The sequence below is a fragment of the Mugil cephalus genome, chromosome 22, assembly GCF_022458985.1.
Source record: "Mugil cephalus isolate CIBA_MC_2020 chromosome 22, CIBA_Mcephalus_1.1, whole genome shotgun sequence".
Classification (NCBI taxonomy): Eukaryota; Metazoa; Chordata; class Actinopteri; order Mugiliformes; family Mugilidae; genus Mugil; species Mugil cephalus.
In genome coordinates, this window is record NC_061791.1 from 18,096,458 (window position 1) to 18,112,262 (window position 15,805).

Below are 15,805 nucleotides of genomic sequence, written 5' to 3' on the forward strand. Positions count from 1 at the left end.
TCCAGATGTAGTTTTACAGAGGTGCCTATTGAATGTCATGTACATCTCTTTGGGATTGCATAGCTAAACCTACCAACAAGGATTGATGTTATTTATTCCTACACAGCAAAATTCTTCTTTTCAAATCAGAGCCTCTAAAATAATTTCAGGGTCACCCACTATAGCACCTCTAGCTAGTACACAGTAGAGACACAGTGTCAAACTGATCATATACACATCGAATACACAACTGATTGACAAGGATACATGTTAATTCGTCTTGTGTGTCTGGATCCTGTCCTAACCGCAACCCTGAAAACCAATTAAATATTTACTGATATAGTCACTTTGCCAGTGTGCTTTGAAGGACACGTGTGCGCGCATGTGTTCCGCAGGGAGCACAGAGGTCACCCCAGCGCTGCACTGGCTCAACCCGAACGGCATCAGCATGTTAGATTTGACACTGCTATCCATTTGTCTGATCTCCTGACATGTGGCGCTCCTTCCTCGCCCCTCGCTGCCCGTCGCGCAGCACCAATGACACAATAGTTACAGAGAAAGGGCTGAGGAGAAAAAAGGGCTAAAAGCACCTCTGTCACATTTCCTGATGTTAATATTGAATGAGCGTTTAAATGCAGAATCAGGTGCTGAACACATGTGAACAATGTGTCAAAAAAAAAAAATTCAGTGATGCTACAGTGGCTGCAGCCCTGGATTCAAAATAAATCATCACCCCATAGCAGATGAGTGTATATTTATGTATCCACGTAGCTTGATTAGAGGCCAGAGGTATGCTCACTGACACCTAACTTAGGCACTATCACAGAGCAGAAAGGGACCTTGCTAAATGGTGAAAGGGGATGCACAGTTCTCTTTCAAAGGCTCTCCAGATTTGAACAGATGGAAATCTGTGTCCACCTCTCATGGAAAGTAGTTAAGAGGAGACAGCGTTTCCATGCAAGGTGTGTGACAGACCTACATATACTTAGGGTATTATCACTTATTCCTCTTTTCCTCTGTGACATATTTTAATCTCTTGAGATAAAGCTGCAGCCCTGCATCAATCTGGAAGAGGACTTATATTCTCTTGCTTTCATCTTCCCAGGCATATGCTGACAGTTCTTCCTCCTCCTGTTCTCACTCAATAGTAATCCTATTAGATTCCTATAAGACTGATTAATTCACAGCAACCGTTTTATTGCATCCTTTCAAAATAAGCAGATATATGGAACGACAAGTGTCTCAACTAATCTCTGCTATCACTTGACTAAAACAGATATGGCAAAATATGTATTTCACAATGTGTGTAATTGTTAATCCAAAACGTTAATTGTAATGTAAATAACCTTATAAAAGATGTCTGGGCATTGACTCCAAATGTTTTGATGGAATGCTTAAGGGAATAGTTGGGCAAGTTGTGGCTTTATGGAATTTTCTTATCACGTAATTCCAGGAAGCCACCACACCTCACTAGCGATTATACGCACTTAAAAGAAAGAAGTTTTTCATCGATCACATAACCCCGTACAGAACTTCTGTTTTACTCATTCCAGCTGTCTACCCAGGTAGTGAGATTAGTTTTTTTTAGCCGTGCTACATGTCCGCAAAGCAAGCCAATTCGAAAACTATAAAACAAAATCACATAGTGTGCTGGCTCCTACTCGCACAGTTTCTCCTTTCATATTTCAGCAGAAAATAAATCAGCTGTCCGGACACAACGTGCAAATGTTGTGACATAAAATGTGATCTTATTTGAAAGTTTTGAAAAAAATACAAAGTGATCACAGAAGTGTGCGATCCCAGTCCACCATGGGAGATTCCAGTCCCCACGAAAGAGAGGGTGCATGCAGGAATATGCCCCCGCACTAATGCTCCAACAAACCTGACTAGGGAAGAAATATGCAGTTTTAGAGGGGGCTTGGGGGGTGGTATGAGGGGCATGTCCTGCACATCAATCAGGCCAGGCGGTTCGTCTGTGTTCCCGCTCCTAGCTTGGCCCTCGGGCTGGGCAGGGCGTGGTGTGGAGAAAGAGGGACTCTGAGCAGAACTGTGCTCACCCTCGGCTAATGATAGGGCCCACTGTACTCAGTATAAATCACTCTGACCCATAAACATCACCTCCGCACACATCAGGTCTCCTCACATGGACATACACCTTCACGCTCACGCTAAAATTGTTTTTGACTGTACACAATCACCTGTGGGCCACGGACCGATGCAACGCACATTCCTAGACGTACACCTGACAGGCGCCCTAGCTGGGAAGCGGAGAGGGGACAGAGGTCTGCTGCTGTTCCCTACAGGGCCTGTCAGACAGGCGACCCGGATGATGGAGTGTCTCCGCCCAGCCTTTTTTGTAACACATCCTCTTCAAACCCTCCCCGTCCTATTGAAAAAAAAAAAAGAAAAAGAAACTCTCCCATTTAAGCCATTACATTTGAAATAGTTCAGCAATCTGGCTTCAGGACTTCTCCAGAGAGAGACATGAAAAGGACGGCAAATTACAGAGCTTTGACAGATAAACACACGGAGGAACAAATGCGAGCTAGAGAACAGAGATTAAGGGAAGAGGCCGTGAGACTGATGTTGTTTGGAGCTGCATGAGGGAACACAAACAATTCTACAAATACCTTCCTGCTTCTTGATGGAAAGCATCAGCCATCTTGGCTCCGCCGCATTTGTGACTCTGCATTCTGAAAGGGCATTATGCTAATGGCTTGACCTCTAGACGCGGATGTGCTCGCCAGTCTCAATGGGCTTTTCCTATTTCTCTCTTCGCTTCACACAATCTCCCGGCATTTTAATTAAACGGCAGGCGCTGCCAAAAAGCAGGGGGGGCATCCCTCATTTACATGTTGCTGTTGTTCCGCAAAGTTCCGAAGTGTAGTCTTTCAAGGAATTCTCGAACCTGTTGACTTGTTTAGGCTTTTATTGGAAAATTTAGAACAAGAGCAGCGGAGGTTCCAATAAGTTCTATCATGTACAGCCAATACGGCGGCAAATTGACCCACCAAAAGCAGAGCATTAGCTAGGTAAAACTTTTCTTATCAATTGTAGGTCTTGCAATAAACATGTGTCAACGTCAGATTTCAGCCTCCTCAGCACTTCTCGAGGCCTTTTGGCCGCGTGTGTGCTGAGCTTTACTAAAGCAACAGCGGCAGGGCAGGTGAGCTAGAGTTACCAAGAGCTTTGTGTTTGCTTTGGGATCAGCACAGGCAGTATTCACAAGTCCCGGCAAACCTTATCTGCATCACGTACAAGAACATTTTTCAGGAGGAAAATATACACCCCGGTCCCGTCAAGTGTGCTCTAGTCTTACAGCACTCAATGTACTAACTTTATTTTTCATCTACTTACCTTAACCTTAACCTTTTTTATTTGTGTTAACTGATTTCTCATCACTTTTGGAAGCAGGACCGACCTTTGGGCCAAAGAGTTCTTCACCCTCCTTTGTCAGCACAGTGTCATGAGTTTTTGTCTTGTTGTAATGGTACGCTGTCTATGATCAACCCTGATGTTACTCTTTCTACATAAACATTGTTTTTTTTATCTCCATAAAATATATAAAATGTCTTTTGGGGTGTTGTAATATTATTCCTTCATCTGTGCGTTGACAAAGCTACATGAGAAAACCCAAGAATACACAAAACCCTGTCACGCTGTTGTCTCTTTGTATTCTTCTAGCACATGAAGCTTTGTCTCAACACACATTACCTTCATTTTTTTTTTTTTTTGTAGTTTCATGGTGTTTCAGGAGCAGGGGTCACATGTTGGCAAGCCATTCATCTCTTTCCCTGTCTCCATCTCTGTCCCGGCATCTGTAGAGACCTGCGCCGTGAACAACGGCGGCTGCGACAGGACATGCAAAGACACGGCCACAGGGGTGCGCTGCAGCTGCCCTGTGGGATTCACCCTGCAGCCCGATGGCAAAACCTGCAAAGGTCAGTGAAGACATGGACGTGTGACCGTACGTGTGTGTGAGGTCCGCGAGCTTGCTGTAAGGGTCAGTGGTGCGTGGTCGGTATTGACTGAGTATTCGGTGTGCGTATAGGCCATCTGAGCCTGGTATCTGAGTGATCTAGAGCCAGATCCCAACCCCACCGCTTCACTTCAGCTGCACTGCTCACGGCCATTGGAGCTGCCGCTGCTTATTGTTGTTGGTCCTAGCAGCGGAACATTTCTCCACTTCCGACAGCCCGTGGTGACGTCGATGACGGTGGTCCGAGGAGGAGATGCCGCAGCGTGGGCCTTAACATCCCAAACAAATTATTATAGCGTTTTGGTTTTCCTCTAAACAAACCTGACCCGTGGGTGCAGGCTGAGCCACACACTACGCTTTACAGGCAGCAGTGCTCCGTCCTCCTCAGGGCTGGGCAAAGCAGCAGGAACCAAGGCTGTGCTTTTGTTCACATATATTCACACACTGACAGAGAAGTTTGTCTGAGACTTTTCAAAGGTTTTTTCAAAGGCTATTGGAAATAAAGGTACTACTGTGGCAGTAGGTAGAGGACGAGCCAGTGGGTGAGCAGTTTCCCCAGTGCATGGACCACAGGCCAAGACGTCCTTGAGCAATACACTGAACCCTAAATTGCTCCCAGTGCCTGGTACTGGTGTGATAATGTGTTTGTGCTTGAGTGAGTGAATGAATGGGCAACTCGGGATCAGTTTGTATCAGCCTACATCCTGCTGGGTATGGCTGCTGACATCAAGTTGTGTTTTTTTGGTCTGGTCTAGGTGGGTGACTCAGTAACATCCACATGAATGCCAGGTCCAAAAGTTTCCCAGCAGAACGTTGAATTGCCACAAGATGTTTGTTGTGGCTGATCGATGTATGTGGTTGAGGAAAATTACAACGTTTCATTGTAAACTGTGTAATTTTGTCCTTCATCACATACATTGTAATTGTCTTTCCCTTATTGCAGCCAATTACAGGAGCTAACAGCAATGTCCATATGAGCTTGTGAGAGAACGCAGACCTGCCTCTTATGAATCTGATGTGATGAGTGCTTCAAACTAACTGAGCCCACGGGTCGGTGTGCGTTATACAGTAGAAATACTGTGAGTCATGTCTGATGAGTAGACCAGCTTGTAGTTACAGAGAGAAGGGCAACAAATCTCCACATTCCTCTTTCGCGTAAGTAGCGGTTGCATGGATAGAGAGACGGAGCTGGAAGGGCCCAGTCAAACCCCACACGTAACAGACATGTTCAAGGAGACACAGGAGTCGTCATGGCAACAAGGTTCGGGTCACATGACAGCAACATGGCTGTTTGCATATTCGACTCCAGGCACCTTGTGTCATGTGTGTTCTCTTATAAATTGTATAATACCTTCTGTGTGTGTGTGTGTGTATGTGTGTGTGTGTGTGTGTGTGTGTGTGTGTGTGTGCGTGTGTGTGTGTGTGTGTGTGTGTGTGTGTGTGTTTTCCGGAGAGAGTGTGTGTTTTTGCAAAATGACTGTCAGGCAGTCTGAGAATGTGGCATGTAGGTGTGTGAAATCCTGGAGCCGGAGTCGTCTTAGGCCTGCCAGGCAGACGACGCGTCGGCAAACTTTGAGATGTTTGAACAGTGGGGCCCACACTGCCCACTCTCTCTCTCTCTCTCTCTCTCTCGCTCACTCTTTCCCACCCATGACATGTACTCTCTCACAGACAGCACCATCCAGCTGCAGATGTAGTAAATACAGCAAACGGCGGGTAAACGTACACAACTAGATCACACCGAGAGATATGTTTATAGTGGAAATGGAAAGTTTTACCAAAAATTTAAATTGCTCTTATTTCTATTTAACAAATATAATCTAGAATCTAGAAGAAATGGCTAGATTTGGGTTCTGTTTTGGTTAAATAATGGGATAGTTTTGCCAACCCTTTGTGCAGCATCCTACTCTATCAGGTATTTAAAGATTGCAGCGGCATGCTGGGAGACAACATCTCCGCCACGCCGATGTCAAGTTCAAGCCCGGCAGCTTGTGTGAACACTTCCACTCTGTCTCCTCAGGTGATTTGTGGTCCTGACAGAACCCAGCATTTATAGTGGTGGAAAAATGAAATGTTCCCCCTCTGTTTTTTGGGCCTGAGTTGAGTGGGGAAGATGGATAGGAGTGCAGTCCAGCTGTGCCACGCCCACATAATTTGGCTCTGGATCAGCCCCCGGGCTTCATAAATTCAGAACTGAGGGGAGCTGAGAGACACATAGCAGGCAGCGCTCATCGATCAGTATCTATCACCTGGGCACTAAGCAGGAAGGCACGCACTTGGCTTGACCCATGCAATGTTGGTTTGGATGCTTGCTTCAAAAGCTGTAGGGAAGCATGGCCATAGTCTACGATCATAGATATTGGCTTTATCTTGCTGGTATTTCTGACCAAGATTTTTGTCAGCTGTGTTGATGTGTATTTATTTTAAAATTGTTCTTTCAATCCTTTCCTTGTGCGACAGATGCTTCCTAAAAGCTTGCCTACAGCATGCAGACACTGATCAGTCAGTATCTCCTGACGAAGCCTACTCGTGTGTCCATGCATTTGTGCGGCTGTGCTAGTACATGCAATCGTGGTCCTGTAAGCAGTGTGCTGTAGTGCATAGACTAGGGTATAATCACCCACATTTAGCAGTCCACAGAACACAGTAGTTAGTGGCCAGGCTACGAGGTGGTCTTGTCTAATGTGCCACTAAATTGCTTGATAGTGGTAGGCAGCTCTTTCTCCACCTCGCTTTCTCTCTCTCTCCATGTCTGCATCTACCTCAGTCTAAAGCCAAGGGGATGTGCCCTGTCGTGCCTGTCTATCATAATCAATTCAATATAAACTATGTAGGGCATGTTTAAAACCCACCAGTTTGATAAACGCCCTTTCATCCCGCTGACAGACAAGGCGGTTCAGCCTCTCACGATGACAGACACGCCAACTCGAGGAGGCGTTTCATCACGGGCTCTCGTGCCGACAACTGGGTGAGAGAGACACACACAAGGAGTTTTTTTTTTTTTTAACCATTTCCAGATGTTTGATTAGAAGGTTCACACTGTGGGGTAGATGTCATCGTAGGATATTTGTGTGTGTCCGTGCGCACGTCTGCTTCTGTGGGTTAATTAATACGCGTTTGTCTGTATTTTACGCACACACAAGCTCGTGGAAGGCTTGATGTTCACGCATGCGGCTGTGTGTTTCTGTGGATAGCGTGTGATCGGTGTACTGCCTTGTACAATGCAGAGTGTGTATTGGCACCTGAGACACGTCCCCACTGGCCTGCATTCCTCCTCTACCTGAAAAGACCTGAAAATGCACACGGATTAAGCTAAAAGAAGGGCATGATCACATCCATTCCCCAGGAAATGAATATACCCTAACAGATGTCAATAACATTTGTATTATTACAATGGTACTAAAATGTGTCCCTCGCTAGCTTTGATGACTTTGATGACTTTATATGTGAGTGGCAACCCATTAAATGTTTTTTGAAGGACAGGTAATTGTGGTATGATTTCTGTCAACACTGATTAATGTACTATAGATATTCGACAAGTTGCAAATTTGTTGAATGCATCAGCAATATGCCCAGTGACAACATTTGCTCTTGGTTAAAGGAGTGAGGACACAGTCACTCTTCTGAGAGACAGCTGATGTTTAAACTCAGCAGCAGAACCAATGCAGCTCAGTTCTACATCACAAGCATGTGCAACTGATTTCACGGATGCTCAGTGCCCAAACAACAACACCTTAAGGCATAATTACATGTTTTGGGAGATGCATTTCAGGGTAGGCGTAGGTATGGCATAGGCTCTGGAGCTACACTGCGGTGCAGAAATGAGGCTCAACCATTCTAGGGCTACAACGTAGCCCCTTACCCTGTAGGCAGCTTTTATGTCGCCTGTGGCTAGTCAGTTATGTTAAGTTTCACTCTATACCTTCCATTGCCACTGGGACATGCAGACCAAACAATTTTTGCAACAGTGGCAGCCATTGCAGTCTGCATAGCCTAAGGGTACAATTATATTTCTGGGGAGTGGTGTTTCAGGTTAGGTGTATGTACTGCATAGGTTCCACAGCTACGTCATATGCCATGACGTACTTACGGCATATCTACGGCATAGAAATGACGCTCAACTATAAACTTAACTTAACCTAGCTTAGCAGGTGCTCCATAAACTGAGGCTATAACCCATGCTGCAGTTCCAGTCATTACATCCAACTATCCAGCAAAACCTAAAAAAAACAAGCTGTCATTCATTTTCCTTTGAAGGAGACATCATGAAGGCAAACTGACAACCTACACCTCTCGCTATGTGACTGTCAGTACATATCAAAGCTAATATTTTGAAAGGTGCATTCACCAATCATAAGCTTTGTTTTACTATTTAGGTTAAACGGATTATGACATCCAACAATTCGGGGAGTGCTTGAGCAACACTTTTGTTGTTTGTAGTGTGACCGCGGCACGTCTCACAGTTTTCCCGCTATAAGCTAAGCCAAGCAAAGCATTACCACCTATCCAAGTATCCAATACATTGTATATTTCATTGGAGTTTCAATTTCTGTGACCACTTGTCGTCTTGAGGGTCTCAGGAGAGCTGGGTATACCCTGGACAGGTCACCAGTCTATCGTAGGGCTAACGTAGAGAAACAGACCATTTACACTCACACCTACGACCAATTTAGAATCCCTGATTAACCCAATGAGCATGTCTTGTTATGAACGTTGGAAGGAAGCTGGCAGAAACTTCTTGCTGTGAGGCATCAGTTCTGACTACCTGCCACATTGGAGTTCAATATGTTTGCAGTATCCAGATGTACCATTCTTCGTCCTCTTCGTATGAACTTTCCCTCCCACTCGCACTTTCTCGCATTTGCCCTCCCCTTCCCCTGACCTCTTGGAAAGGTCTGGTTTAGTGCAGAAAAACCTGATGTGTTTATTTACTTTTAACCAAAACCAACATGTCAACTGACCACCCTAACTAAAGGGCTTTTGTCGTCTGAACCACAGATGGCAGTCTGGATGTGAACCGTGGTCTCTGGTGTGAGAGTTGTTTTTGCATGGTTTAATTCAGCAAGTTTTGTTTTATTGAAACATAATTTCCAAGAGGCGGGGATCCTACGTTGGTATAGTTTTGCTTTTTAGTAGCCTGGGTTTCCCTGTTGCTTTTGTGAGGAGTCACAGATCAGCAGGCCTAACAATCATGCTTGTCAGGCTAACCCAGTTACCATGCTTCTGTCACTATTACCTTACATGACTGCAGTGCGGCAGGCAGCCCCCACTCCAGCTAAAACAGGCTCAGATCACTGACTGTTTTATTGTTGCATAAAACTTAGAGTTTCTCTTGGCCCACATGCACCGGTGGAGTGTTTGTTATGAAACAAAATCGAGCGCTGGGGTCGTTTAATACCTGAATAAATACACGCTGCCTCCTGGCCTGATGTCTGTCATCTCCACCGGCAACAGCCTGCAAAGAAAACCAACGCTCCCCATGAAAACTAGATCCCCAGTCCTCCTTCCGTAATTATTTGTGGAGGTTCAAGTTTCTGCAAATGTATTCCATTTAATTGCGTTTTACTGCAAATATTTGGTAAAACTACACAGCTCCTCTCCACCGTATGTAGCTTGTACTTTGGAGGTATGACCTGCACATTCCTACAAGCAAGTAGTTTTAAGTGACATGAGTTTTGTTCCCGGTCGATTTGTTTCAACCCGTGTTTTGTTTTCCGTCACAGTAGACATGACAGCCTGACCCCGCTCTTGACCTCTAAACGCTGGGCTCAGAGGTGAGGAGTTAAAGGTTCACTCACTCCACCCTTCCTGTTGCCAGCTGGTTTAGACCCCAGCGTTGATCAATTTGGTCAGTCACTGGGTCTTAATCAGACAGCTGAGACCCACAGAAGCAGCATCAGGGTCTCTTCTGGAGTTGGATTTCTTATTCCAAACACCAGTCTTCTCAAGCGCAGCCCCGAGGCTCACAGAGGAGCAGGCGAGGGGGTGGCAGGCTTGTTTCCTTTGGCCCAGGTGGATGTTAGCAAGCCTTCTCATATGACCCTCAGCCTCCTCTGTGGCCAGCACAGTGTATGTCAAGAGTTCATATCCAAAATGTCTACTTTGGAAGAAAAATCCATTCCCTGAAGGTCACTATTCAACTACCAGTAGATTCAATTAAAATTCCATTTAGTTGGAAGCCGATTATTTAGGTTATTGATATCATTTGTCAGAAAATGTCCAGAATATTTTCCTTAACCGGTACAGGCAGATTTTGTGGGAGAATTTTTGTCAGTTACTCACTGCCACGTCAAGTAGACATCCCAGTCCAGCACTGATGAATGCAGTCACAGCCGTTGCGGTATGCATGTCTTCAAGATGTAATTACATTTTTTGGGAGTTGAGTTCCAGGTTAGGTGTAGGAAGGTATGGTATGGGTTCCGGAGGTTGCCTGTTCAGACCCCGCACTGACATCCGACTTGGGCAATCTGATTGCCAGTGGCCAGCTACCTGTATGGGAACCACAAATAGCTTTGTGTTTGCTACGTTTGTCATGACATGGGTACATGATTTATATTTTGGACCAAGCTGTGACATCTCTCTCACTTCATGAAGTCATACAGCTAAATTAACTCCATGCAACTCTTTATACATCAACATCATCACATGATTAAAACACTGTTTCTCAAGAGTACCACTGCTGTCTAGGTGGTCTTTAATGTTACCTGGTGTGCATTGTGTAGTCACACTGCTAAAAGAATGCGTTCCACAGAACCTCCAAATGTGGTCCGAGATTGAATCACTCAATGGGGTGTGTTCAAGTCTGTAGGGCCTTCAGGCTGATCACTTGTGATCCAATTTCATATGGGGCCCGACCAGCTGTGACTTTGTTGAGTTGGGTTGTCCAAGAACTGAAGGTGTAGTGGTTCAATCTCTGGAACATGCCACATGCCAAATTGTCCCACTGCAAGACTCTGAACCCTAAGCTTCTCCCAGTCCATGGCACTGGTGTGTGAATCTATGTGTTCTTGTGTGAGCGAATGGTGGTGACTCTGTGACTGTAAAGCGCTTTGAGTACCAATAGGTAGAAAAGTGCTATATAAAAACAAAACAAAATACCAAGTCTATATTTGCATTTTCTTAATTCAGAAGGTAGTGCTTCTGACACAGACTAATCAGCCACAACATTTAAACTAATGACTGGAGAAGGAAATATCTTTGACCATCTTGTCACAATTCAATGTTCTGCAGGGAAACTTTTAGACCTGGTATTTGTGTGGATGTTATTTAGATGTGTCACCCAAAACCAGACCAGACACAACCACCCCATAGCAATGACAATGAATCCCCAGTAGGATGTACCCTGACATAGTCACACACACACAAAAGGTTCTAGAACAACACAATGTGTTGACCTGGCCTCCAAATTCACTAGATCCCAAACTGATCAAGTGTCTGTGGGATGATCCACAGAGACCTCCCCTCAACCCATAGGACCCAAACTAAACCCAACTAAACACATTGTGTTGTCAGACACCACAGGACACCCTCACAAGACCCATGTCTATTCTTCTGATGAGTCACAATTGTTTGGAGGCACAAGGGAGACCTAGACAAAATTAGGAAGGTGGTCATAATGTTATGCCTGATCAGTGTTTATCAAATATTTGATTCAGTTTAGGCATGATGCTAGTTTGACATTATGTTGTTCAATTATATCTAGGTAAGATTATTCCATTTAGAATCTCATAATACTAAACTGAACATATGTCACTTTTGCTAATTTTTTTTATTTTTTTACTTTTTTATCTTGTTCTGGATGTTGTCAATTTAAATCTAACTTTAAAAAGATCCTTAAAAGATCTGCCTGAAAACTGAAAATTGTGCCTAACAAAGCTGCGTGATGTTCAGCTCCTGGCAGAGGATGGAACTATTGATTGAAGACAGGAGTGAGATATTGATCGTTTAGAGTGAATGTCAGTGATGGATCCCAGGGGGAATGGCCTTTGTGTGTGTGTGTGTGTGTGTGTGTGTGTGTGTGTGTGTGTGTGTGTGTGTGTGTGTGTGTGTGTGTGTGTGTGTGTGTGTGTGTGCAAGGCCTGTGTTGTTAAAATGACAAATGACTCTTCTCTCATGGGGGCAGACTGAGATGGAAAGTGAAGAACATTTCGTAAGGAAACATCAGAGCGACAGACATATTATGCATTATGCATGAATGAGAGAATGGATGAATGACTACTTTTTGCTTGGTTGTGTGATTGCTGGGAGCAAACAAACACAATTCTCACTGTGATTTAACCTTATTTGCTCGCTGACCATGTGCAGTCCAATGTGAAGAGTTCTTCATTTAATTAGGAGCATCCTCATTAACAAACTCCTCTTGTAAGATGTCCTCTGGCAGGCCAGATGGTTGTATATAATGGTATCATAATTTCATTCCCTATTTGCTTTTGACAGAAGCATACAGAAGCCCTATGTTTTTAGCCATGTGTTACTCTAGAGATGGCAATCTATAATCTTGTTGTCAATATCTCAAACTCTTTTGGATGTATTGTAATTCCATTTTGTACTTGACAAGTACTTAAAAGATGTTTGCGATCTAAAATGAGAGGCCACTGTCCATTCTCCCATAACCCACTCTCCTGACTCGCCTCTAGTAGCGGTCCTCTTTCTCATCTCTCTGAACTTTATCATTTCAAGATGTACGGGGGCTTAATGTATTTATTTAAGCTCAAAGCTTATTTAAGCTCCATTAAGGGTAATTATATACCCTGTTATAACGCTCAGACATCCCCAGAGTGGCCATTAAGTGTGGGTAGATGCAGTGTTCTGCCAGCTGCCAGAATAATTACGGAGCTGCGTCTGGGTAGACCCAAGGTAGTATCCACTGTTTTTACATAGGCATTAGAGCAGAGACATCGTGGGCAGAGAGGGAAAGTTAAGGAATGGCGTGTGTATTTCCCATTTTATGTATTTGTCTCATTTTCTGAGAAAATCTTTCTTCTCTGAGGTTTTTGTGCCACTTTCTTTTGTAAATTGCTCAAAATTCACAGACCATTTAAAATGATAACCTCTGGAAAAACATGTCTAAGGATTGACAAGTTTGCTAATGCTGTAACCTAAAGAGAGGAAGGCACTCCTTCATAGACCCAGATCATCGCAGAGACTATCACCACCGAGACAAGGAGACAAAGAAAGACAGGGAAAAAGACAAAGATAAATGAAAAGCAATGCTTTTCTAAAAAAAAGCTAAAATGAACATATCAGTCTAAATGCATCTCTCCAGACTTGACATTACATTTTGGGATATTACACACCTTCATGTATTTAAATACATGTAACTCTCCCACCCTCATTAAAAAAGCTCAGCCACAGGGAAATCCATTTTAGCCGAACCAGACGTAGGGACAATCCCTTTAAAAGGCTGCTGACAGGGGCACAGTGGGGCACACAGTTTACTACATTTTTGCCGTGGCGGGCAACCAGCTTGTTGTGGAATCCTGTCTTAGCTCCATATTTAGATGAAGAGTTCATTCAGCAGGATCTCCTTGAGGATACAGAGTGAGATGATCAGGCCAGGGAGGTCTACCCTGATGGAAAAACACAGTGTCTGGGTTACGGGCTGGTTTATGAGGACTCCTATCATGCTACACTGAAGGCCAGTTGCACATTGACTGGATCCTTCTGTGCTGGGACAAACTAAAACACTAAAATACTCAAGGTGTCTGTCATTGGGGTAGTTATTATATTATTATTATATTATTATTATTACTATTATAATAATGCTGATGCAACAAAAATGTGAGTGAGTCTGGTGTAAGTGTGGGTGGGTTACAGATATCACTCTGCATGGCCCCTCTCTCAGACTGTACTGCGGGAACCTACCATCAGTTTGGCCATCGTAAGGAAGTGCAGTCCTTAACATGTCTGGCTAACTACCTACTACTGTACTACCTCCTAATGCAAATGCCAGACCTTGCATTAACATCTGTCCTGGGATGGAATATCGTATCAATGGCTGTCTTTAAGGAATTGTTGAAGAAGCGTCATAGACCACCTCCAGAAGTGGTCTGAGATACGTCCTCAGTGCATCCTGGCTGTGTTTACACCTGTACTTTAAGCTACCCACTTGTGATCTGAACATCTAGGACAGGTCTCAACGGGGCCTTAGTCATTAATCTAACAAGTCAAAGTAAAATCAGACATTTCGACCAGCTCGTGAAGTTAACATCATATTAATTAGCTAGCTAGCTACATAAACAATATAAATCTGTTAGCAACAGTCATCATTTCAAGGATTTTCAGCTAAATATGAGAAGCTCATTCTCTGAAATCAGGGATATTGTTTGAATACATTTAAATGGTAAAGCAAATGTAGGGGCCATTTCACGTTTTTATGTGTGTGTGTAGGACTCTAATTGGTCCACAAGGTGATAGTTCTGGGTTATTAGCGATTTTGATATGTAGGAAGCTATTGTGAAGAGAGGTGATGCTTACGCTGCTATGCTTTGCGATGCTACCGCTAGTCTGTATCACCTGTCCATTTATGAAAAAGCTGTACAGATGTGTCGCTACGAATGGACACGGTGAGCAATAAACAGGAGTGGTGAGTTACTTTGTTATCCTGTCAAGGTAGCTAAGTTTTGGCTTAGCTACTACACAAGCAATTGTTGGACAGGCAAGACGGATGGGAAAAGGCCATCAAAGTCAAGTTCAAGTTGTTTCAAAATAAAATGTGTTTTGGAGTCGAAAGAAAAAAAGATTGGCGTCAAGTATAAATCTGGTGTGCCAGATTATTTTTCAGTTCTTAACACCATTACACAATCATCTGCAAAAACTTTCAAACAACACTTGGCAACATTTGACGACCTATCTATCATCGTCTGTCATGGACAATATACAGTCTAGCTGACAATTTGCAGAAAAAGTTTACACAGCAGAACACACAAGCATCCAGCATTCCAAGTCCCATTTAGTTTAAATGCTGTGTATCTAATATTTTTATCACCTATATCCCTCAATTAATTTCCTCCTACTGTCTTCGTCTCATCTGCCTTTGTTAACCCTCCTCCTCTCACAAGTATTTTTCCCCCTTTTCTTATTCACTTCTTTTTTTCTTCTTTCTTTTTCTATCTCTCCCTCCATTCCCTCTCTCTTCTTCTCTGTCTGGTTTCCACCTCCCTCCTCCTTTCTCTTCTTACTTTTTTGGTCACCCTATCTCCTCCTCCTCCTCCTCCTCCTCCTCCTCTATTTCTTTGTGGTGTCTTGCTCGACTTATTCCCCGGCTCAAGGGCTTAGGTTTTAATCCCTCACCGTTTTCATCACTTAGAACACCAATCAAAAAGGGCTTAGCTTGTGTAATCTGCCGTACTATTGTCCCGTCTCCCTACTTCTTTGCTCCCACTACTCCTTTCCTCTTCTACCTGGTCCTCTTTCACCCTACCAACTTAAATCTTTCCAGTAAAAGGGGCAAGTTATTTGGGTACTATGAGATATAAACGCCACAACCTATGTACATGACTGATGCTGGAAACTGAAATTTTGCCATAATTTCACTGAAAAAAAGTCATACAAATGTATTTCTGTACCTCCGCAGTTAACCTTTCCTCCATGCGTTCCATCTTCATTGATCCAAAACAATCAATTCGAAAATTGTGGAGACGGAGAAGCAACCGAAAATACTAAAGCAGAATTATGCTACTACCAAGCGGACCAGTCACAGCTCTTGCTGTCTGCATTGCCTCAAGGTGTAGTTGCATCCCTGAGCCATAGCTGGTGGTGCACACCAGCTACAGCTCAGGGATTTGGACTGGTCTGGACTGTCGGCGTAGTTATGGCTTCAAATTGACACGGAAGCCTGAACCACCT

The 15,805-nt window shown here is 43.9% G+C and overlaps 1 protein-coding gene across 2 annotated transcripts in view; it reads left to right on the forward strand.

The window, feature by feature from the left end:
• The window catches only part of scube1 (signal peptide, CUB domain, EGF-like 1), a 110,347-nt gene that overhangs the window by 73,595 nt on the left and 20,947 nt on the right, over positions 1-15,805 (forward strand). For both annotated transcript variants that reach the window (XM_047575473.1, XM_047575474.1), the window contains one exon: positions 3,804-3,920. In XM_047575473.1, the coding sequence (XP_047431429.1) occupies positions 3,804-3,920 (117 nt within the window). The remainder of the gene's footprint in view (positions 1-3,803; positions 3,921-15,805) is intronic.